This window comes from Chrysemys picta, chromosome 20 (assembly GCF_011386835.1).
Source record: "Chrysemys picta bellii isolate R12L10 chromosome 20, ASM1138683v2, whole genome shotgun sequence".
Classification (NCBI taxonomy): Eukaryota; Metazoa; Chordata; order Testudines; family Emydidae; genus Chrysemys; species Chrysemys picta.
The window spans coordinates 24058670-24084411 of NC_088810.1; the positions used below are offsets into that span (position 1 = coordinate 24058670).

Consider the following 25742-nt stretch of genomic DNA (forward strand, 5'->3'; position numbering starts at 1 on the left):
AAGTGGGGACAATTACTCCTGTAACACACGTGACGCACCCAAACCCATCCCATCCCACAGAGCACAGAGAGGGCCAGCTCAACAGAACTCACGGCATCAGATCTTACCGCCACTCCCTGTAAGAGAAGACTCCACCCCACATCCCCGGTCTGTCCCCTACACGAACCAGCATCCTGCCATGCCACGAGGCTTCCATTCCTTTCTTTGGAGCATGCGCCAAGTCAGGAGCAAATGTGTGCCAGGAATAAATGAAGGTTCTACAAGGTCTCTATTGTCCTTGACTGATAATCATTACGCTCAACAGTAATTAGTACAACTGACCCCTATTTGTTTGAAAGGCCATTTGGTTACAGAACCAATGAAAACACAGGCCTAGCCTTATAACACAAAGCCACTGTCCCAGAAGGACACACGAGCCGTGATCAGCTCTCTCGTGTGTGTCAGAGGACTGAGCAGCCAGCCAGGCAATATTAGCACTTGTGCAGGGTCTCCAACTTCCACGCACTTGACAGACATTAACCTGTCCTCCCAGCGACCCTCAGGTCAGTGGAGTATCTGTTTTAGAGATGGAGGAACTGAGAAGTGCAAGCCCCAGGCCCCAGAGCAGGTCCCCGTCAGCACAGTGAGTTCCTGCGCTCAGGCCACGCTCTGAGGAGCGGACTTCCAGCCAGCGACAACGGGGTTAAGGTTCTTAGTCTAGTCTGCAGCCCGGCCTCCCCTTCCCATTCCGCAGGCCAACGTTTGACATTACCTGGCATACCAAGGAGACCACCCGCAACAGACAGCTGGGGCGCCTGGGCGAAGTTGGACAGCATCGAGCGGGCAGAGGTGGGGATGCCACGCTGCAGAGTGCTCTGGGGCTGTGGAGCCTGTGGGCGGAGAGAGCGAACAAGTGGAAAGTGAGCAGTACACAAGCACCCCAACTTTTCCAGGAGCAGTACCAGTGAAAGAGCAAGGGCCATTTCCACACCCACTAACACAGAGATCCTGACCCAAAGCCCAGCTCCGGCATGGGGAAGTCCAGCAGCTTTGGTTTCACTAGGCAGGGACAGGGGACGTATTCAGAGCTCCCATCTCTGTGGGAACAAAGGCAGGAAGGTCCCAGACCAGTGTCAGAGCAAAACGGTGACCAACTTTGACAGGACGTTGACCGTCTGGCAGCAGGTGCAAGTGGAAATAGCAAGTGAGCAGCCGCCGGAGACGGACTGCTCTCTGCCTTTGGCCACGTCTTGAAAACCCAACGTTTGCCAGTGATTGATTCCAGGCCTTAGGCAGCCTTACCGGGCTGGGCACTCACTCCGCTGCCTGCTCCCCCTGCTGGCTGATCTGGGACTGACCAGGCAGTCGACAGAAAGGGTCATACGCCTTCCTGGCACTTGGCAGGAGGTGCCTGGGGAGCACCGCAGGGCAGGCAGCAGAGGGAGACCAAGCAGCTCAGAAAGCTGCCCCCATCACTTCTGCTTGTAGACCAGGTGCCACCTAGACTCAGGATCACTGCAGTGCCTTCAACTACTACAGCGTGTGGACGGGGGGAAGAATTACAAAGGGATGGTAATATTGAGAGGGAAAGGGGATGGATGAGAAATGGCCCCCCAGTGTTCTGAAGAGCTGCTTGGAGGCGACAGGATAGGTCTCTCGAGGTAGGCTGGCTGCTGTCTCTGGTCTCACACAGCACTGCAGACTCAGCGCCCCAGCTGCACGGGCGCTGGCTCTGGCCATGAGGGCGATGCATTCCACCAAGGGAAAGGGCCCGGCCACCAAGAGGCTGGCTGCTCTCGGAGGCGGAGCGGCTCACCTGTCGGAGTGTGTGGTGCCTCATGATGGTCTCCTGTTTGCTGACACTGGACACGGCAGGAGCTGCAGTGGGAGATAAGGCTGCCTGCTGCTGTAGCCTCTGCTCAATTTCCTGCAGGAAGCAGAGGCGTTTTAGAGCAACACACAAGGGGCCAATTTAGGAGCATTTACCCCACTGGCTATTTTCAGTGATACGCAGGAACAATCCCTCCTCTGGGGCCTTTATGGGCAGCAAGGTCAGTGTATGGCAGAGAGAGTCTCCCAATTAAATCTGCTGCCTATGCTGGGGGGCCGGGGGTGGAAAAAATGCCAGGGAAAGTCAGCCGTGGGATCCTTCTGCCCTCAAAGCAAGAGCAGCACAAGCGGCATGTGATTTGGTTACTGAGCAGCCCTCACCGACTCGCCCCTTCCTCCCAGTGCTCCCAACACCCCTCTGCCTGAACTGTGGCCCAGGGTCTGATGTTTGCTGGAGATTGTCAACTCGGTCCGTCTAGGTCTGGAAAATGCCTTGTGCACCAACAGCGATACACAAGGACATCTAATCAGCTCTACCCAGAGCAAAGGGAGTCCCAGTTTAGTCTGAAGTGTGGATTGCCAGACGGGGGAGAGCTGACCAGACTGGCACTAGAGGGGGGATCTTAACCTACACCTCCCCAAGCCTGGACCAGGACAAACGGGCTAGTTGGAGTCCTTGCAAAGGAGGTGGCTTGCAAGGGCCAGGCGGGGAGAGCAGCAGCGTCAGGGGATGTTCCCAGTATTCCCACCCCACACAGGCTGATCCAGATAAGCCATCCCAGTGGATCTCGGCAGCCCTGAGGATGTGGAGGTCAGTGCCACCCACTGGACTTTAGGGGAGCTTTTCAAAGAGTGCCCAATTCCCACTGGCCTCCACGGGGGCTGGGCAGCTCCGCCCTCAGGGGGAGGCCCAGAGCGACTGAATGCTGCGGCTGCAGAAGCAGACCGTTTGTCCGTCCTGAATTACACATTCCCCAGCCCACTTCCCGCATGGACCTCAGTCGGCTGAAGTCTGTTCACCTGAGCCAAGGGATAAGGGGGGAGGAGAACCTAGTCAGGGTCCCTCCCCTGCCCCTAAGCTCTAACCCCCACACTACGGTCACCACCCATCTAAAAAGGGAGTCGGCAGGACGTCGTTCAGAGCCGCCCAGCACTGCTCCCCACTTAGCTGCACTGGGGGGAGCAGAGCTTCCCAGCAACGATGGCAGCAGCTAAGCACACTGCATCTAGAATGCTCCCAGCCACAAGCAGAGGGACGCGTCCTACTCCAGGCCCCCACGACGTTCATTCGGAATCACTCCTGTGGCCCGGCAGGGGCTCAAAGCCCTGCAAACACCAAGGGTGGAGGTAGGCAAATGTCCCCATGTGACAGCTAAGCAAACAGGCACTGAGAGGTTAAGTGACTTCTCCAGTATTACAGGAAGGCAGTGGCAGAACTGGGAACAGAAGCCAGTAGCCCTGACTCCCAGTTCCCAGCCCACTCTGCCTCCCACTGCTAGTGTGGCAAATGAGTTACCAAGCCATTGGGAGACCGTACAGAAAGGAAAAGGAGTAACGGACCTCAGGAAATACTCCATTCCCTGCAGGAGAGGGTATTTTTAGATACCTAGCATCGAAACAGGGCACCCTCAGGGAACTGAGACATAACAAGGCTGCGCGGAGGAAAGGGAACAGATTGCCTCCACACACATTGCAAACCCAGGCACTGCCGGGGAAGGGAGAAGCAGAGATTGGAAGCAGGACTAGAGCTGGAGGATGCCTGGGGCTCCACCAGGTTGGGATGGAACTTGCCTGCTCCTGCTGCAGTGCTTTCACGAAGGCATTCTTCAGCCGGTTGGTGTGCTCTGCTTTCAGTGCCTTCTTCTGATTGGAGGTCATGCACTGTTCACACAGGATCTTCCCGTTCTTCTCCTGCTTCCAGTGCGGGGTGAAGTCAGTGCGGCACTGAGCACAGACAAAGGGCTCCATGCGCAGGAGGGAAGCGCAGCCTTTGCCTAGAACCACCAAGAACAGGGGTTATTGGGGTGGCGCGGACTCCCCCAACCTCCCCCACAATCATGGGGACAGAACCAACCTGCCCCCTTGGCTTTGTTAGGAGAACCTGGGTCAATGTAAGTAAGGGGCACTCTGCATGCTAACGCAGCACTCCAAGCATTCCCAAAGAGTAACTCTGGATGGGACTAGACTAGGCTTTGCCATAAGATCTGCTCAGGGCGAACGCGAGCATGGGTCCTCCCTGTGCAGCTATGCAGGAGATTCCAGTCTTCTCTCATTGCCAGGCTCTAGGGAACTGCAACATCAGGTAGGGGGCTGCCCAGTTACTGCCCACAAGGATGGAAGTTGCCAGTGGCCAGCTTTAAAACCAAGAGTTAAACTGTCAGGTTCCAAACAGGGCAGACACTGACATCTGCCGAGTTCCACTGGCATTCAGCAGGACAAAGCCAGCAAATGATGGATGATTTTAAAGAGACCTCATCTAGAACCTGAAATTCCCTCATGCAAACAACTCCAGTCTGCAGCGTAACCGCTGCTACAGTGCATCCCTGTTCCAGGCCAGTTACCCTACAAACAGTATTTGCTCCCCCTTTCCAGATACAGACTGCATCTTGCCTAAGAACACTGCAGAGGGATTTACATAACAGAGTTCTTACAACTCTGCTCCCGGCTACTCTTCCTGTTCCCATGGTAACAGACATTAGAGCACTGAAATCAGGGTGAGGTGCTTTTAAAACAATTATTTCAAAAGAAGGTGCTTTAAAAGACAGGCTGTCGGTGGAGATTCAAAGTCCATTTCCATGGGAATGGGAACAGCGGGCCAGACAAAGGAGCCCTGGGCAATTTCAGTGCCAGAGAAGAGGGACTCGTGCCATTCTGCATCTGAACTCCAGAGGTCTGTTTTGTGGGTTTTCCCAGGTAAAGGGGTGGGGGGAGGATTCTTTAAGAAGTCTCCCCTTTACCCCCTCACTCAAGGATAGCGTGAAGGGGGCTAAGCTGACCAGGGACCTGTTCAATGCTTGCTAGCCAATCAGCAGTCTGCTCTCTCAAGGACCACACCTTACGTGTACACACACACGCAGGCAGTTCTCCAGCCTGCTCGCTGCCATTAGCACTGCACTAGGATTTCACTGCCCTGGGCACTGCAATGCTAGACTACTACTTAGCGCTGACCTTCGAAGCACTTTACAGCCATTAATCCTCCCAACACCCCTGTGAGACCAGCAGCCATGCACGGCCCGTTTCTCAGATGGAAAGCTGGAGGTGGAGAGGTGAAGTGACAGAGCCAGACTCCCATTCTTTAAGCCAAGGATCTCAGCACTATGCAAAGGGAAGTATGGCCCCATTTTACAGAAGGGGAAAACAAACAGAGGGAAAGTGACTAGGCCAAAGCTACCAATCTATGAATAGAACCCAGGCATCCTGACCTCAGGTCTAGCCACTGTTGTCTTTGTAGTAGTCATGATGCTCACTCGGCTTGTGCTGCCTTGTAACTCACCTTGACTGTCAATAACACTCTGTACCACCTCCTCCAGCCCCACCATGTAGATGAACTCGCTGTTGGCTGCGCTGGGCAGGAAGTGAAGCAAGGGTGCCGGCGGTTTCGGGGGTGGAATCTCCAGCAGCGTTTTTTCCAGTTGCTTGCGCAGGGCAAGCTTGGCGGCTGCCTGGGAATTGGCAGCATCATTCAGAGCACTGGGGCTGGGGAGTGGGGACGACACCCTATTCACAGGCCCGGGCTGGATGTGAGAGGCAAGGTTCATGTAGATGGCTGAAGAGGTCGTACGCTGGCAAGGAACAGAAGAACTTGACTGCTGGAGAGGGAAAAGAGAGGTTAGGGCGGGTGCCTGATGGCCATGCAAAGACAGGACAGTGCAATCTGACTGATGGGACTTGCGAGCACACTGTACTATGGCTCGGGGTAGCCTGCTGAAGCCAGGTACGGCTCAGTGTTAGAGACGGAAGTCACTACAACAGAAAGCCAAGGGCCAGGAGTGACCTGGGTCCCAACTACAGGGTATGTCTTAGCCTCTGCCATTAACTCATCAGCAACATCACAAATGCCCCAAGAGACATCTCTGGAGGAATTAAATCTGCATCAAAATACTCTTCTGCAACATCCAATGGTCTAATGAACCCTACAGCCAGCTTAAGGAGACCCCCAGCTTTCCATCTGGCTACATGAACACAAACTCAAGCCCTGCATTTGGGCGCCTGCACCACCCTCGGCTGGAGTGTAGGCAGCACTGTGCGCTGTGACTCACTAGCTAGCACCATTGCGCTCCTCCACCTTTTGCCTCACTCATCTGGCATGTGCCCAAGCACCACCACCACTGCCAGATGGTGTCCCTCTCCTCCCACACAGGTGTGCAGAATACACCAGCTACCTCCGCTTCCATCCCCAGCAGCTGTCTCCTGTATCCTCCATTTGCTTGGGTTCTCAGCCCTCGATTCCTTTGGCACATGATAGTAACAAAGCACCTCACACAATCCTCTGCTGACTGCAGAGACAGTATTCAGAACCACTTCCTGCAAGGGGCCAGATCCACACGTGCAACCAAAGTGCGCTTAGAGGTCTTGGCTGCCCGTCTTCCCCGTTCCAAGTGGCTTTCCCATTTCATATGGCTGAACATTGCAATATGGGCAAACAGAAGACTGTCCCAACCAGTAATAAAATATATATTTGGTTCTTCAAGAATTAATTTCCCAAAGCTGCAGAAAATTATGAATTAAACTGACTGGAGGAAAAATTTAGACATCCAGTTCTGCTATCCAATTTTCAAAAGAATGTTGAAGATTGAAGAGGGTGCAGAAAAGGACACAAAAATTATTCAAGAACTAGAGAAAGTGCCTCAGTGAGAAACTTAAAGAGCTCAAATTGTTAGACTTATCAAATGATTGAGAGGCGACTTGATAACAGTATCTAGAGACCTTCCTGGGGAGAAAACACTGGGTAATAAAGCGCTCTTTAATTTAGCGGAGAAAGGCAGAACAAGAACCACTGACTGGAAGCTGAAACTAGACAATTAGAAATTAGGCACAAATTTTTAACAGGGTGATTAATCACTGGAACCAACCATTAAGGGAAGCGGTGTATTCTCCACTGCTTGGAGTTTTCAAAATCGAGACTGGATGCCTTTCTGAAAGACAGGCTTTAGCCAAACCATTGCACTCAATACAGGGGTAACGGGATGAAATTGAATAGCCTGTGATATGCAGGTGGTCAGATCAGATGATCTAGTGGTGTGTTCTGGCCTTGAACATGCCCAGCTCCACTCCACGTCATGAGGCATTCGTCATCCTATCAAGGGCAGCAGCTGACTTAACGCCTTCACTTTTCAGCAGTTCACAGCATTGTGCTCCCAAAGCATCACCGTCTTGGCCTTTTCACACTCATATTAGTCTCAGCCAAATCATTCACAGGTCCAGAAGACATTGCCTGTGACTTGGAATGTACACTTCAGGCCAGCATCTGAGTCACAATAAGCAAGGCCATTGTGCTGAAGTGACTACCATGCCCAACAAGCAATGTGAGCATCTGGTTTCTCCAACTGCTGTGATGGGAGTTGGCACCAGCAGCCCTTTTTCTAGAACTTTAGAGGACATTAAAGCCTTGATTCTAGTCAGGCTTTTGACACAGTCCCACATGACATTCTCATAAGCAAACTAGCAAAGCGGGGTCTAGATGAAGTGACCAGAAGGCGGGTACACTACTGGCTGAACTTGAAACCGGTACTTACAGTTACCAATGGTTCACTGTCAAACTGCAAGGGCGTATCTAGTGGGGTCTTGAGGTCCACTCCAGCCCTATAGGTCTATGACAGTACCATGCTGTACCCTCTTTATCCACTCTCAGCCCTAGTGGTCTGATTTCCAGATGCAGCCCCTGTGTATCCTGATCTAGGACAAATGATGGCTGTAAATTTCTTGCCTTCAAACTGCAAGGAATATTCTGTGATCTTCAGGCTCCTCCTTTCTCTTTGAAAGGAAGTGTAGATGCCTAGACTGCCCTATATCAGTCCTCTGATCATTTGATTTATGACGTTCTTTAAATCTTGTACGGGTGATGGCTCTTGCTCCTGTCAGCAGCTAGAATTTATTCACAAGAGACAAAGTTGCCCCAGCTGACTGAGATCCACAACATCCTCCTTCCATGTGTATCACAATTAGACTTGCTCTGCAGTGGACCCCCACCTGTAGGATCAAAGCCTTCTGTAGCCAGCAGTCCCATTACAGAACGTTTCCCAGTTGAGGGTGTGGGGGAGAACCCCACCCCAAGCCATACTTTTTAGGTGACAAATCTGAGGAACTGTCCCAGAGCGAGGTGTCAGTACAGAAAGACTTGGAACAAACTGATCAATTAAACAGCGGTAAGTCACCAGGACCAGATGGTATCCCCCAGGAGCTCTGAAGGAACTCAAACATAAAATTGCAAAACTACTAACAGTGGTATGTAACCTATCGCTTAAATCAACCTCGGTACCAGATGACTGGAGGACAGCCAACGTAACAACTTTTAAAAACAGTTCCAGAGGTGATCCTGGCAATTACATGCTGAGGAACCAAACTTCAATACCAGGCAATTAGGTTGAAACTATAGTAAAAAAACAGAATTATCAGACACACAGATGAACACAATTTGTTGGGGAAGAGTCAACACAGGTTTTGTAAAGGGAAATCACACCTCACCAATCTATTAGAATTCTTTGAGGGCATCAAACATGTGGACAAGGGGGGATCCAGTGTTTATAGTGTACTTGGACTTTCAGAAAGCCTTTGACAAGGTTTCTCACCAAAGGCTCTTAAGCAAAGTAAGCAATCATGAGATATGAGGGAAGGTCCTCTCCTGGATCAGTAACTGGTTAAAAGATAGGAAACAACAGGAATAAGTGGTCAGTTTTCACAATGGAGAGAGGAAAATAGTAGTGTTCCCCAAGGGTCTGTTCTGGGACCAGTGCTGTTCATAAATGATCTGGAAAAAGGGGTGAACAGTGAAGTGGCAAAGTTTTCAGACAATACAGAACAACGTAGTTAATTCCAAAGCTGACTGGAAAGAGTTAAAACTGGGTGACTGGGCAACAAAAAGCAGATGAAATTCCATGTTGATAAATGCAAAGTAATGCATGCTGGAAAACAAACCTAACTATACATACACAATGAAGGGGTCTACATTAGCTGTTACCATTCAAAAAAGATCTTGTAATTATAGTGGATAGTTCTCTGAAAACATCCGCTAAATGTGCAGCGACAGTCAAAGCTAAATGTTATGTTAGGAACCACTGGGAAAGGGATAGATAGATAGTAAGTGAGAAAATGTAATGCCACTATATAAACCTATGGCACACCCACACCTTGAATACTGCCTGCAGTTCTGGTCGCCCCATCTCAAAAAAGATGCATTAGATTCGGAAAAGGTGCCGAGAAAGCCAACAAAAATGCTTATGGGTATGGAATAGCTTCCATATGAGCAGAGATTAAGAAGATAGTATTCTCTCTTTCTAGATGAACCCAAAGGGGGGATATGACAGAGGTCTATAAAATCATGACTGGTGTGGAGAAAGTGACTAGGGAAGTGTTATTTATCCCTTCACATAACACAAGAACCAGGGGTCACCCAAGGAAATTAATAAGCAGCATGTTTAAATTCAACAAAAAGTATTTCTTCACACAATGCACAGTCAACCTGTGGAACTCATTGCTAGGGGATGTTGTGAAGGCCAAAAGTATAACTGGGTTCAAAAAAGAATTAGACGAATTCATGGAGGATACATCCACCAATGGCTATTAGCAAAGCCAGTCAGGGAAGCAATACCCAGGCGTCCTGCAACCCCTGTCTGGCAGAAGCTGGGACTGGACAACAGGGGATGGATCACTCGATAATTACCCTATTCTGCTCTCTCCCTCTGAAGCATCTAGCCTGATGGACCATTGGTCTGAACCAGTATGGTTGTTCTTTTATTTACCCTTCCACTTCTCACACAGGTTAAAGGTTTATGCCTTTGTCCGTGCTTTAGATGTATTTCCATCTAGTGGCTTCATTTGGTGTTTTCACCCTGAGCTCTGCTCTCCTACAAGCATTTTGAGTCATTCAAGTGCATAAAAAAACCTAGCTGGCATTTCCCTTCTTATCTCCACCATACTGAATCCAATTTTAAGTAGAAGTAAGAGGTAACTTACCGGCTGGTAGTTGATGGCTGGATTCATGCTTGGAGTTGTAGTGCGGATGAGGCCAGGTTTAGGAGGAACGCGCTGCCCTTGTAACTGGGCGGGATTCGGAGCAATCACACGCTGTGACATAAGCATATGGGGAAGGGTCGTGTTTGTGGCAGACCTAATGACACTGTGACCCTGTCCAGGGGAAAAAAAAATAGAGGACATCAGGCAAACTGGGATTTTTAACAGAACATGTAAAATACAAATGGGTGTAAACATGAACTCAAATTAACTTCTCTCTCAATAATCAATTAATCCAACTTTCCCTTTAATCGGTGTGTGTATTTTACATAACCTGGTTTTACTTTGGCTGGAGCAAGGTCTGCTATACAATTAAAGCACTAGCCTCTCAGGTGGAGAGACTGGGATTTCAACCGCAACAAGAACAGGAGATTAATGATCTAATCTCAGTTGCTACTTCCCCAGAATCAAGCAATGTTCTCTGGAAACTGGATCTGTATTATCTAGCTCTGGTGGACTGTCTCAGAAGTTTCACATCCCAGAAATGTAAGCGTCCTATGAAACCAAGTGTTCAGTCAGTCTTCCTCTACCCGCCTCTGCTATTAATGGACTGAGCTGGTCTAACCCATGTGCAAAGCTGCAAGTTGAAGGAAAAAAGTAGGTAGTTTGCCAGCTACATGGAGGCTACTATAGTCAGGTTTCAGAATCAACTCCACAATGGCTGAAACAGTGCCTGCATTTGAAATAAAACAGTTACAGCAAACAGGATTTCGCTGACTAGTGCGGAAGGATTTGTGTCTGGGACGTCATTACAATAAAATAATGTCCAATAGAATTTTTTTTGGGGGGGGGGGGGGGGGGGGTTGGAGAAGGAAGAGTTCAGAAAAAGTATCAGTCCCTCGAACCATGCTACCAAAACCACTAACAAAGTGCTTGGTATGGGTTGAACCATGGCAGAAGATCAGCAACTAGTGTCCCAGGTGAGTTCTCTACATTTCTGGGAGCCATGGCAATGTTCAGACAGGAGGATGGATGTGTATTAAAGGGATGATTTCTCATTTAAAAAAAAAAAAAAAAAAAAAAACAAACAGAGGTAGATTTAAAAATCTGAGTGCCTCATCCCTAGCAAGGCTACTGTTCCACAAGTTTCTCATTTCACAAATAAGAAAACCCCCACAAAATGTGCAAACAGTGTGCTTCCTCTTTCCTTAAAGCCCATTTCCTTTACCAGCCTGATCCTGCTGTGAAGTCACAATAGGCTTGACCCCAGAATCGTTACCATAGCAGGGAAACAAATGCCATAAACACAAGAGGATGGCTAACAGGAGGAGAAACTGATCAGTGAGATTTAGACTGAAACCTCAGCGATAGCAGGCAAGAAAGCTACAGGCAGTAAAACAGCTGAACCTCTAATCCATGCACCCCGTGACACGTAACGTGGACTATCGCACCACCTCACAGCCATGATTTGAGGGAGCGTTGCTGTGAGGTTGCATTCCTGAGACTTCCCTCTATACTATGGACTATACTGTAAACGCAGTTGAGTGTAAGTGAAAACCATGCTTGTCCAATAAATAGATGAGGCACATTGTAATGTACTAGCCTTGCTTTTCCACTGCACAGTGTCACTTACTCAGTCTGAGAATCCTTTATGGGCTGTGTCCGTCAGGGCAAACTAGCAAGATTCTACTGTAGATGGACTGGACAGTCAACTCAACTGAATGTTGTGCAGATTCCCCCAGGGAAGGGAACACCAGCCCGCAGCAGACATGGGAGGGAGGCAAGGGGTAATTCAGGAGGCTGATCTGTGGCATGTTTTGTAGCAGATGCTTTGATCTGGCGACCAGGGGCCTGTCTAGATTTTTAAGCTGTGTCCATCACTACCTATTGCTCTGCTTCACAAAAAAAGGAGTGGCTGTGTAATCTGTGCCGGAGAGTGCACATGGCAGCCAAAGCAGCAGAAGTGATCTGCTAGCGAAGAGAGACACATTTCTGGTGGGAGTTCTTCAAGATGGCAGGAGAGCACTGGGCCCTACAGCAGAGCCGGGTGAAATGCCAAGAAAAAAATCCCTATCGCTTGTCAGTGTAAACATCCTGCTCCGCACACGCACACTCAGAGTCCTTGTTCTAGTGAGCTCATACTGTTGGCTTTTCGTTTATCTCCATAACATTAAACACTGTGTGACATCTCGGATTAGCGTTTTCCCAGTAAGCACACATGAAGGTATCTTTGTTCAACAGCATCCAGCTCTGTCTATATTGACCTTCTTTGGGAAACAGCTAGTCCAGCTTGACGTTTTGTTTGTGTTTTCCTTCACCCCCTTTCCCCAGGCACACTGCATTGTCTCAGGACCTAGTTCCCCTGAGAGCAGCCATCCTTGCTGCTAACCACACGCTGGGGGATTTCTATATGCCAGCAACCCTGCAACTCATATCTAAGACCCTTACCGCTCAGTATGTGATACCAAGCGGTGACCAAACACAGCCTACCATCATCATCATCCACACCTTGCACTGTGCTAGCCCTTTCATCCCACAGGACCCCAAAACAATAAACCACATACCACTTTACTGGAAAGCACCCAGCTTTGAAACGGAAGGATAACAGCCAGAAGAACCCATTCATAGCATGCACTGCAACACTACAGAGGGGAAAACCTGCCAGGGACACAGGGTGCACTAGAAATCTTAATTATGCAGAACAGAAAAATTATCTTCCAGAGCCTCTTTCAAGAAACTGTCCCCTACAGAACGCAAGATAGACTAGATGGCAGTGTCTATCTGGTCTGATAGTGGTCACTGCATCTGCATTTTGTGACCACACACAAAGAACAAAGATAGTTCTATTCACGGGGCTCAGAAGTGCCAACATTTATTTATTGGAAAAGCCATCTCATCTGCAGTACGGTTAGAAATTATTCGCAAAGAAGAATGTTTTGGCTTTTTGAGGAAGCATTGTGGTGAACCCGATTTTAATACGGCACAGAGAAAGTCTCGGATGTCACTGACAGCAGAGCGTTGTCTCCATGATGCTTACCTGTAATGTTCTTAAATTCTGAGGCTCAACCCCCTGGGCTCCAGGCCTGGAGGGAAGCTTGGACAGTCCCTGCTGTCCCACATGGGCAGGAGATGGCTGAACAATCGATGCAGCATTCTGCACAACTGGAGTCTAGATTGAGAGAGGAAACATTGGCATCACGGTGGAGCACTTATGAGAGGAAATGCACAAATGGACTGATCCTGGACCAAGCCGGAGTATGATCAATCAGATGCTAACACTTGAGTGCTACCTAGATTGATCTTTTGCTGGCCTCAAGGACAATGAGCTGGTTTCGTCACAAGAAACACATTGCCCAGGCTCTGGAACAGACACCTAGAGGGAAGCCAGTGTGAAATAAGGGGCTAATTCTAATGCACGTATCGTCCCAAGAGACCTCTTTGGCCTTAAGCTGTACCACTGAATGGGCTCCCACAAGCCTGACTGAACACACAATTCCATGCACCCCCCATCTCCCAGAACTTCACCTTCTGTACAACATTCTCCTTTTGCAGTTGACTTTGCCTCAGTTTCTTCAGCAACACCAGCCTGGCCTCTTCCAGTCGCAGCTCATCCCGGAGTTGTTTGATAAGCTGCTGGCGCTCCTCTATGCCTTTACCCTGCACAGACAGAGAATCACTCAGGGCTTACATGGTTATTCTGGTAGCGAGAGTTAACCCACCTGGCCCTCAAACAGTCAGTTTGTGCTGTACTAAATCTGAACTAAGGAGGATTCTTGGGGTGAGCTGGAGCATTATCAACAATGTCATCGTACTGCCCACTATTCGCCTGCAGCTCCCAACCCTCCAAGAGCTCGTGCCCCCGTTCCCAGGGGTAGGACTCTTTACTGCACCAGACTCCAGTTTCTCAGGGAGCAGATTGGATACACCTTACCTTAAACATTTCAAGATTGGCTGCCTTAAGTCTTTCTTCCATGCGAGAGCTGGAACGTGGACTTGATGCCTCATTATCGGAAAGGACAATGATATCTGGTGAGGGGGTCAATCGACCCCTGTCCTGGTCACTGCACAGAGGGAAATGAGACAGTTGAACTGCAATGCTGTTCCAAACGTAGAGACATTTAGAAATCCGTGACCAGTATAACCCCCGCACGCCAGACAGAACCATTCGAGTTTTACACTTCGCCTTATAGCCGCACACGTGAAGCAGCATAAACTGTTGGCTTCAAAAAGGAAAAGACTGCTTTCTGCTCACAAACATTCACACTGAAGATAAAAGGATTCACTCCAAATGCTTTCTTCACTAGCAGGTTTCTCTAGGGACAGAGACTTGTCTGAGACAGACTTGTACATGATGTTAATAAGGCGCTAAATATTAACCAAACAGGGAAATGACAAGCGATTAGGTGCTGAGGCCCTGGATACAAATTAAGGGGGCACAGGCAAGCATAACTCCAGACATCTTTGCCTGTTCTGCAGACATATTGAAAAAGTCACTGCTACTCACGTGATGCTTGAGATGATAAAGGGGAAAGTGCTCAAAATTTAAGACACATGTAAATACCCCAAACCTATATTCATACACATCTGTTTAAAAAAGGCCATAAGGGAAAAGCTACACAGAAATATTCCGCCGTCAATAGACCCAATAACAGAAAGGAAGAGCAGTTACAGAAGCCGGTCGCTAGGAAATCAATGCTATAATCCAGTGGTAACCGAGCAGAGTTACATTCATTGTGACATCATTTGGAATAAGGTGGTTACAATAAAACCCCTTCAGTGTCACCAATTTCATGTAATGGAGCTTGGGGAGGCGAACTAGTGAAAGCATGCCTGGGGTAAGGTCCTCTAGCCCTGAGTGGCAGAAGGACAACTCTCAGGACTTCAGTTTGAATCCACTGCTATGACTGAGGTGGGGATGCAGATTAGTTTATCTGAAATTTAGGTGGTGGAAACCCAGAAAACAGCATTAGGTTCAACCCAAATTAATTCCTAGGTCTGACTGCTCTGTAGCCTTTGATTTCAGACAGGACATTAGGCTCAGAGGGGCCGCTACACACAGATTAAAAGACACAACTGCTTTAGAAGAGTCAGATCAGAACACTGATTCAGCCTCAGATTCCCAGGTGTCACTGGCAACTCCATGCAGCTCGGAGGCACCTTGACAGCATTAGAACAGGGCAATCTCAACCTCTGACTGCACGACTGGCTGCTGCTCTTTGCACAGGCTCCGCTGTCAGATGATGGTTTTGGCCTACGCAGCTCCCTGCTGCCATCACCTTCTGGCCGCCAGCGAGACTGGGAAAGCTTTGTTGTCTATCACCATTTGTTATGCATCTTCCACGCTACTGGGTTTTTATCCCCCCACAGGACAAGCACAATGTCCAGTCAGGGGATCGTAAGATGTGGTACTCGTCTTAGATGAGAGAATCTCTGCTGGTGTATAAACATGGGAGAGTAAAATGGCAAAAGGGCAAAGGCCAAGAGGGAACGAGGGGTGTGTGTCAGACAACAGGGAGGAAGAGAAAAATATGCACCGGAGATAGTTGTCAGAGGCAAGTGGTACAATCCCGGCATCCAGGAAATGGAAGGGGTTCTGTGGAAGAAGGGGAACACAGCTATCATCTCCTGACCTGTGTAAAAGAATTGGGGCATAACCCTCAAAGCTTTTATCCCCAAATTACTGAAATGGTCTGACTTCAGGTCAGTCTCGCTTTCCCTTTGAGCCATTGCAGAGATACTGCAAGAGTTGCATTCTGGTCTCACTTCTGCACAACTTTGCAATTCCTGCCAACCTAAGGAAGGAGGCTAGCATTTGCTACATCTTGGCATGTATTAGCCAGTTCAGGCTGTGTGTCAGTGTGATCTGTTACCAGAAGACAAGCTCGTCACTAGCTGTGACCGAGATAAAAGCCAATTGCCGAGTACTATGGAGATGGGCTCTTGCATTCACTGCCGTCCTACTGATCAGCAATCTAGTGTGTTAAATTACAAACTAAAGTTTTGATTGACAGCTCATGGATGGCAGTACATCTAGAGAAACGCTCCAACAGCCTGCTCCCTAAAAATCAAAAACAGAGCCATGTAAGCAATTTGCTGACACTGCAAGCACTGGGACATTACTACGCAAGAGACAATGTGACAATCACAGGACCAGAATCCTGGAGCTCTTGATCAGAATCCCAGCACTCTCTTTATGGTCTTACGAAGAGATCTCTTTGCCTCAGTTTCCCCATCTGGAACAGAGGGGAAACTCCTCCCTTGCATGGGGGCTGGAAGACAGTAAGCACGAAATCAAGGCCAAGTATTATCAGCTTGAGTAATTACAGTACAAACTGGTACCACAGGCAGACACAGGACTCTGGGGTCACTGTAGCTTGAAGGCTTCACAGAACAAGAGGCAGGATGCATTGGTGATGATTTGGCTCCATGTTACTATGCGCTCAACCACATCCCTTAGTTAATAATGAGTCTTTCAATGTTCAAAATCTTGCATACCGTGCACACACACTACACGGAGATCTGGTCTGGCTTGTTTCAGCAATCTGCTATGCCTTATGTTTTGAGCAGTACCCTCAGGTCTACTGCAACTGGCCTATTTGTGACTCCTCTATTGGTGGGATCTCTGGGGTGCACCTTGGAGCTAGGATTCCTTGTTTCTGACGACTCAACTGACAATTTCAACTCGCCGTATTAGTTTGGCTTACCGTCTGCCTCATTAGCACAATCAGCGAATCGGGCCCAGGACATCCTAGAGGCATATGGTGGCTGCGATCTGTTCAAGGCAGATGACTCTATACCCAGGATTTCACATTTAGCCAACTAGGGTAGTTGCTCCTTGACACATCTGAAATAGTCTCTGGTGCAGGAGTTATGGGTAACCCATTTCTGTTTGTGTAGTGGAACTCTGCTGCAAAGTGCCACCAGCTTCCAAACATACCTATTGCCACATTACTGGGAAACTGGGAATTAGGGCTTGCCTCCACACAGAGCTATTGAAACACCTGGCATTGGCCGCTGTCGGAAGACAGGATACTGGGCTAGATGGACCTTTGGTCTGACCCAGTCTGGCCATTCTTAGTGCCAAGTGTGGATGCTTTTATTCTGGTACAAGAGTGCCTTGTTCCATTTAAACATAATCTGCTTTGAAATGGGAGATGTGAGCAAAGCAACTATCTCCATGCCTTTCAGCCAGCACCTGGCCCAAAAGCGCCCTCTCTCAGCACCAGGCTCCCTGTGTTTCTGTTGCTGTCTGGTGCTTCCTTTCAGGGTGCCTTCTCTTGGTGTTTCTCCTGCTTTTTTATAAACACACACCGTGAAAGCGGATTAAATTAAAGCAGAACAAGGCACACTCATTCTGGAATGAGAACGTCCACACACAAAGTTCATTTGGATTAAGGTAGGGTGTACATTTAACGTAAATAAGTCCTTAGTTGATCTACTTGTGATTGGGAGGCTTTTTTGCATATATGGAATGTCGGAGGCTAAAAATAAAGAGGCATCTCAACTCTCTCTATTAAGTACCAATAGCTAATATCTAAGCTAGTTCTCACTTTCCAATATGGCCTGTTCCTGGCTCTGGACCATCAGGGCTGATCTACACACAGAGTTACACCACTTTACCTAAACCAGTTACCTAAAACCAATGTAAAGTATTTCGATGCAAGTCTGTGAGAATGCTCTTATTTGGAATGAAGGGGCTTAAGTCAGTAACAAATATCCCCACGCAGACTTTGCGCCATTATACACCGATTTTAATTCGCACCTTGTGTTATTTCAGTGAGAGTTCATACATAGAATAGCCCTCAGACATTTCAGGTGGTCTGTGTTCATGTGCAGAATGAACCTCTGTTAAAAAGACTGCTCAAAACATCCGTTTGTCACAATAGATTGCTGCTTTCCTCATCATTCCTGTAGTCTTTTCTTGGTAACTACAGTTGCCTTGCTTGCTCCAGGAGGGTTTAAACTCCTCACATCTTTGGCCTCTACTTTCCACACAGGCACACGCCAACTGATTAAAAAGCACCATGTTTTGGCTCCTTTGAGATTTTCCTAAATTCAGATGACTGATATAATTTTTTGCAATTATTTTGGACAAACGTTCAGATGTGGCTGGTGCATTTTATTTACATTCCATTGACAAAAATCAATGTCAAAGCCAGAATCGGTAAATATGTCAGGACTGTTATTTACTTTTGTCAAGGCAAGAGCAGAATTATAACAAAGCCACTGGAAGAGAAGCAGCATTGGGCACGCAAGAGACAGGCAGAGGTGGAGGTGGATGAAGCAGGCCTTCGCAAGCCAGACCTTGGTCTTTCCAACGGGGCAGGGAAACGGAATAGCAGACATACTTCTATTACTAGAGTTTGTTTTTCCTAAATTATGCTTGAAATTTTTGGAATATTTTCTCCCTTCTTCTTCAGGGCTGGTTCTGTTTGATTCATCAGTGTTTACTTTTGAAGCCAGTATCTCTCTTTATGGTTATCATCTTCCACTCCAACCTCTTCTGGGAACACACATCATTGGTAGAAACTTCTTAAAGAGACAATGCCATCCCTACACATTGTGTGGTTATGTCTGGTTTAGTGCAATTCTAGCACTTGGCCAACTAATCTCAAATTCAACTTCCTCTCCCCTTCCCACCGTGACAACTGAAAAATCAAAACGGGGACTCCGAAGGAGAGAACAATCCCCTAACCATGCCAGGCCTCCACTCTGTCACAGACTGACCCACTAGCCCTTGCATGAGGAATACACAAGTTAATAGCACATGATAATGCATCATACAGAGCTGCTATTATTCCCGGTACACTGTGCATCTATGTTGAGCTTTAACACTAATCTCATCACCATGGTAAGGTGGCTAAATGTTATCCACGTGTCACAAATGAAATGAGTTGCCCACGGCTGCAGGGCAAATCAGTCACAGAGCTAGGATGAGAACTCCCCATTCCTGGCTCCCTGTCCATTGGGCCATGCGGTCTCTCCCCCAAATGATAAACAATATGAACCTTGAGTGACCTGACTAACTAATGGCGACTTCACAGATCAGAGGGGCTGTGGAACTTGCTTGTGCCACAAATCAGGCCAAGCCCAGGGTCTGCAAGGCTCACGCCTTAGATCAGACAATTCTCCAAAGAATTAGTGGAATTGCGACGACACTCCTGAAGCAGAACCTCCACGTAAGAGTTTAAACCAAGTGAGACCTCTGGCTCCATTAAAGTGTTTCTTGTACATGAAAATATTTCTGTAACAACGAAGGATGTAAAATATTAAACTGTTAACCAGTAAGTATTAGTCTTACCGTTAAGCCACTCTAACAGTTAACCCCGTGCGTGGGTCTCCTGCCCTGGGCCAGCGGATCCCAGTCCTGGCTGGCTCTGGAGGCTTTGCAGGGGGAGCGTGTTTAGGCCATGGGGGCGGGTAGGGACTGCGGGCCCCGTCAGGAGGTAAACGTAATCCCCAGCCTCCCCTTGTGCCAGTGGAAGGGGTTTGGCTGCGGAGGTGGACAGCCCGCTGGTCAGTGAAGGGAAGCTGCTGCTGGGGTGGCATGGAGTGTCTGCGGAGGCCGAATCAGGACAAACTAGGTACCTGGGGCCCTTCTCCCTTTAACCGGTTAAACAATACAATTTAAAAAGAGAACCATAAACTATTAAAATGATATTTACATCCCTAATAATGATTACCAAGACTCTACACTGATGGATACAATGTTTCAGCTTGTGCTCAATTGCGTTTCTTTGTGATAAAGGAAACAAAATCAACAGCAGAGGCAACTTACTAGATGGAAAACACATGATGGGTTATTGCTAGCCAAAATGAAATAATCCAGGCAAGTGTACATTAGAGACTTTCTCCCTCCTGCTATTGGTGTCTCAGGCCTACTCACCACCCATAACTCATTGCAAGTCAGAATTTGACACATAAGTGACTGTCTAAAAGCATTAATTTGTGTAGAACACAATAAACTAGCATCACCCACATCAGCAAGGAGGGGACCTGGAATACATGTAAAACCTCCCACCCCTGCACACCAGCTATTTTGAAGAACCAAGGAGTCCTCCTTAAATCCAGAGATTACTCTTCAGCCAAAAAACTCACTAACACAAAAATACTTGGAAAACAGTAACTAAGACAGACAGTTAGCGTTTTGCTGAATCACAATCCAGTTGCTTTTAACTCGGAATGGGAAGAACAAAGCGCTGGCCAGAAAGCATCCCATCACCAAATGAGACGTCTTTATTGTTAAAAGAACCATTAGGAGGAATTTTTCCTGCCTGCTGTTATATGCAAAACAGTTCCATTAAAGAAGCCGCTCTGCTAGTCCATGAGCAAAGAACTATTCTGCCAACAGGAGATTCAAATCTGGCTAGCCACAAGGCCATGGAGCAAGCTGCTAGCATAACAGGTTGCAGTTCTTGAAGTGGAAGAAATTTGGCTTTTAGGAGCTCTGCCTCTTTCAAAGAAGTTTCATTCCAAGTCACTAACAACCGGTTTCTGGATGCAAACCAAGCCCCTCCTGTATACCATACCAATTTATTTTATTTTTAAACTACATGACATCTGCACCCAGCAGTGGATTTGTTAGACCAGCAAGCAGCGATCTGCACAAGGACCAAAATGAGTTCACAGCTAAGTGTCAGGAAAAACAAAGAACCTGATAGCCCACTTAAAGAGAGTGTTAAAACTTCAAACCCCACCCCCAACACACCCTCCTCCCAAAGGTCAGAGCACTGTACTCTTTAAAATAACAATCTTCTATTCAGTTTCTTGCTGTATGGTGCTACTGCCTCTCCTAGTTCACAAGTTCACGCACATGTGGCTATGCTATCTCAAACTTCCTTAATATTCACCACCAGCCCACCCTCAGGGGATGCCTGAAGAGAATTTGACAACTGGAGCCCAGCTGCAGCAAACCAAGTAGGCAGGCACTGCCCATGTGCACAGGAAGCGAGTACATGCTGCAAGAAGTACCAAACCCTCCTCCTGGAAATGGACGGAACTCACCAGCCACTGATAGTCTTTTCACCTGGGGTCTAAGGGCTTGTCTACACCACCCGCCGGATCTGCGGGCAATCAATCAATCCAGTGGGGGTTAATTTATCCCGTCGACTCCGGTACTCCACCAGAACGAGAAGTGCAAGCGGAGTCGACGGAAGAGCATCAGCTGTCAACTTACCGCAGTGAAGACATCGCGGTAAATAGATCTAAGTCAGTCGACTTCAGCTACGCTATTCACGTAGCTGAAGTTGTACATCTTAGATCGACCCCGCGCTGTAGTGTAGACAAGCCTTTAGATTCTGCTAAGAGAACAATTACCTTCTTACTCCTGGAGTCACCAGTTTCTCCAAGGTTAGGGTCAAGATTGATTATCTGTGCACTTATACCATACTTCACCTTTAGCTAAATAGAGGATTTTAGTTATCACTTTTGTAGGAGCTAATAAAAGACTAAATGGAGTGGGATTGTTTTGTTAAATGCACAGACAGGTGTCTGCCCAGCCACCACATTACTGCTGTAGTTTATATACGATACACAAATTTATCGGTAAGGGAACAAAATCCACTTGCGTGTTGAAGGGGGGTGGTTTGGACAGCAAAAATAACGGGTAGGCTTCTTGATAGTGGGAGAACACTGTTCATGTTCCCAGAGAACCTCTGCTGGGAAGCACAGCAACTGCTCCTCCTAGCCGAGCCTGCCAGAGAGATTTCACAAGCAGACATTCAGATGCCATGGAAGATCCGCAGGCAGCCCCACTAAATGCTGCTCTAATTCCCATGACTGTGGACTTCACATCTGGGAGAACAGAGAGAGTCTGTGCGGAGATGTAACTGACACAAACTCCGGTTGTTCGGTGGCCTACCTTCTCCTTGCGCTCATGTCCACCGGCTCATCATTAATGTTCTCTTTGCCCGGCCGCCCTGCAGTCCTGCCATCTGCATGGGGCCTCAGGCTCCCATTCAGCTTCTCTTCATAGACTTTAACACCGTCCTGCTTCACTGGGAGCTCGTGGGGCACCTCGAGGCCAGAAAGATCCTTCCTCTTCAGCAGTGCCAGCATCTTCAGGCGCTCCATGGCCTCGTGCCCTTCCATTTTCAACCTCTTTGCCAGGACATCCTCCCGGTCGTCTGCTTGGTCCAAGCTCCGTTTTAAGAGGTTCAGGCGCAGTGCATCTTCAGTCATTCTGTCCATCCTATGGAGAGAGATTGGCATAAAAGCAGGGTCAGTATCAGGGCAACAGGGAGAAAAAGCAGCAAATGCAGCCAATTAAGAGTCTCGTGTGTGGAGTTAGGAGACTTAAGCTCGGACCACAGAGGCTCTCTTTCCAGGCTGATAACTTGGGAACACCCAAGCTCTGGTGCAATCGCTAGCATTCTTCCCCTTGCCTTACTGTGTCCTTCCTCCCCTGAACTCCAGTGCCAACCATTGGGCCCAGCCACTCTACTGGGCACTGGTGTCCCACTGACATGGCACACAGACGGCCAGCCTCCTGCTCAGCTGGGCAAATTAACCCACAGATGCAGCTCAGGGTGCTTTTGTTCCCAGCCTCACGCAACCTGGTGTCTTCCATGCTTAGATTTTCCCTAAGTGCTATGGGCTAGAATGCACCCAACAGAATACAGAGGGTGGGGGAGAGCTCCAGCACAATGGGGCCCAAGAACAGGGAATGGAGCTGCAAGGGGACAAGGCTGAGGTCTGAACCAGCAGGATAATACATGAAAACCATTCAGACAGATTACAGGGGAGGTTCAACCACTTCCTCCAAGAGATATTTGGGCTTGGCTTTTCTAAGAAGCCTCCTGTTTTCTTTGCAAAAATAGTATGTTTGGTAACAAAGAAGCCAGAACCCTTGTCTACACTAGAGAACTGCCCCGTGGCAACCTGACTTGCTGGAATTGCATGCACCCAGGGTGCCTGGTCCAGGGTGCACAGTGCACCCCCTGCCAGTATTGCATGGTCTACCTCCAGATTGCTGCACCTCTCCCAAAGCCCAGCAGGTCCCTGGAGCAGGTGCATACTATCTATGGGCTATGTTTGTTTACACCGGTTCATAGAGGTGTCAAATGGTTCCAACCCATGTCGGAGTCTGCGCACAGGTCATGAGGGGGAGGGGTGAGGTGCATCCTGCTATGCTCCCACAATCAATAGGTCATGGCAGAGAGACAGAACAGCAGCCTTGTGCCAAGCCCATGGAAGACTAGCTCGGAGCATGGAGGCCCAAAGCTGGATTATAAGCACAGTTACTTTCAGAAGTTTGACCATTTTCATTTGTGCATACAAGAGTTTTAATAGGGTTCATATTCCATCCCGTTCTCATTCTGTAGCTGAACTAAGGGTCTCTCTCTTGTGCTTTCCTTTCAGAAGCCAACTGGGAGAGGGAACTGGGCCAGCAGGGAGGTTGTCCCTCTTGGCCCCTCCATGCAGGTCATGGAGTTCCACCACACTCCCTCATAATGTACTGGGGTCGCTGAAGGCTGTTCTTGTTGCCCAGGGGTAGGGTGGAGAACAGCAGGATGTCAGGTGTTTGCACTGGAGCACCATGGGAAGGGGTTGTGCTGGATGAGGGTGGGGCCTTTAGTCTTTGAAAAAAGACTCTCAAACCAAGCAAAAAAAGTATTTCAAGTCATCAGGTCAGAGACAGAGGAGCAGAGCTTTTTTTCTTTAAAGAATAAAGTCTTCTGTAAAGTGTCATTTTTCTGCAGTCAGCTGCTTTCAGTTAAGTTACCCTGTTAGTCTGTAAAGAATGTGATGCACTTACAGTGACAACGCTGCATCTTACCAAAAAAGGTTAATACAACACAAGACCATTCCCTTCACTTTTTTCTGCTCCAGACACTGCCATGCACTCGAGGTGCAAAACCCCACGCAGTGCAAATCAGAGCGGATAATTATTTAAATCAATGTATTAAAATTTTAAATTACAGGTTTACTTTTCAAAACAACCTATTTAAAGTTTTAAAAGGACAACCCGTATTAAGGCCTAAACTTGCTATAATCTATTACAATCATTTAAATTAAACACAAAGATATTAAGCAATACATGAAAGCTGCAAAGTTTCAAAAGAAATTCAACCCACTGCTCTGATGGAAGTCAGTGGCTAAGCACCTGGAACCAGGGTTTTCTGAAGTGCTAAACCAGCGTTTGGCAGCAGTAGCTTCTTCTCCAGGTGCAGAGAGAAGGATTTTCTTCTGCTATGTACACGCCACAGCGTATGTCGGTATAAGTTAGGTCATTCAGGGGGGTGAATAAGCCACTCCCCGGATCGATGCAAATTACACCGACCTAAGCGCTGGTGTGTAGAGCATTATGTTGGCAGGACAGCTTCTCCCACCAACATAGCTACTGCTATTTGTGGGGGCTGGAATAATTAAGTCAATGGGAGAGCTCTCTCCCGTCAGCTTAGACTCAGAGCATCTGTGCTAGAGCGGTGCAGCTGCACTGTCGATGCACCACTGTCAGCTCTGTAGTGTAGCCATAGCCTCAGTCTGTTTATTCCCCTCGCTCAGTTCAATGACCAGTTCATTCAAAGTTAAGAAAACAAATGGAAGTTGAAATAGCTTGTTTTTCTCTTTCAACTTATGAATAGAAACTAGGTGTGAGAAGCTGAGATCGACTAGTTCCATAATCTTGAAGGACATGGTTACCAGAAACAATCTTTAATTACAGATAATACTTCCTTTTTTTAAATGAAGCAGTTAGTTTTAAATGCAGTATGTTTTGATAAGAAAAAAGTTTATCAAAAAGTTCAAGTATGCAACACTTAAGATAGTATTTTATTTTTTAGTAAATAAAACTGTTTTGTGCATTTAAGAAATGCATCATTCACCAATTTCTTAATTTATATTTTGATGTTAGAATCTGAACAATGTAAGTTAAGCTATATAACTGCTTAAGTAAATGTATTTAGATATACTGTATCCTCCTGTTAGCAAAAAGTAGTACCAAAGTTAATGTAAAGGCTGTACTTAGTTGCAAACAACATGTTTTAATGGTTACCAGCTAATGAGAACCAACCTTTCTTCAGGAAAAGAACTAAAATGTACCAATTAAAAAAAAACAACACAATTTAAATCAAAGTTTCCTGTTTGATTCAAATCAAAGTGATTTAAACCCCTGATTTTAATCATGATTTAAAAATCAGCCATATACCCTGGTGCAAACGGGAACGGAACATGAAATTAGCTGTAATGGGTTATCCCTTAGGCCTGACAAAAAGCTCACTACACAAGACAACAAAACTCCCATCTGAAAGGAGGTCAGTCTCCTATGGTCACTCAGAGAAAGGTCAGTTCTTCTAACAGGATCGTCACCATTCAAAAAGTGGTTTGGAAGAAATACAAGTTATGGAGGAGAATCCTCTTAAACTAACAAAATATATTAAAATTTTCATGTATCCTCAAAATCTCTCCTGTGTCTAAGTCAAAAAGTCATGACGGCACAAGGAAGATGCTGGCAGTTTATTCCAATGGCCTTTCTACATGAACAATTGAGTAGCAGCATGTAGGACAACACAGCAGAATAAGCCCAGCTAAGTACAAACTATCAAGGGGTTTAGCAAAATGTCACAAGCACAACAGTACGAGTCAGTGGAAGCGGTGTCCCTGAATTTATACTTCTCTGTACCTAACCGCACATGTTTGGAACCAAAGAACCTCCGACTTGAAGTTCCTTGGCATTTGCCAGTTATGATCCCAATGATTTAAATGCAATCTATATTGCAGCACCAAGGCTGCTGGGTAGGAATGCCAGACTAAATGTTAACTAA

At 47.5% G+C, this 25742-nt stretch overlaps 1 protein-coding gene across 6 annotated transcripts in view; it reads right to left on the reverse strand.

Moving 5' to 3' along the window:
- Positions 1 to 25742, reverse strand: part of GATAD2B (GATA zinc finger domain containing 2B) — a 78849-nt gene that overhangs the window by 6792 nt on the left and 46315 nt on the right. For 5 of the 6 annotated variants that reach the window (XM_065574049.1, XM_065574046.1, XM_065574048.1 and 2 more), the window contains 9 exons: positions 21839 to 22168; positions 13910 to 14039; positions 13504 to 13635; positions 13016 to 13147; positions 9982 to 10152; positions 5303 to 5618; positions 3601 to 3803; positions 1796 to 1906; positions 752 to 869 (listed from right to left, as the gene is read on the reverse strand). In XM_065574049.1, the coding sequence (XP_065430121.1) occupies positions 752 to 869; positions 1796 to 1906; positions 3601 to 3803; positions 5303 to 5618; positions 9982 to 10152; positions 13016 to 13147; positions 13504 to 13635; positions 13910 to 14039; positions 21839 to 22167 (1642 nt within the window). In that variant the 5' untranslated portion in view covers position 22168. The remainder of the gene's footprint in view (positions 1 to 751; positions 870 to 1795; positions 1907 to 3600; positions 3804 to 5302; positions 5619 to 9981; positions 10153 to 13015; positions 13148 to 13503; positions 13636 to 13909; positions 14040 to 21838; positions 22169 to 25742) is intronic. The other variant, XM_065574050.1, reaches the window with a different exon arrangement.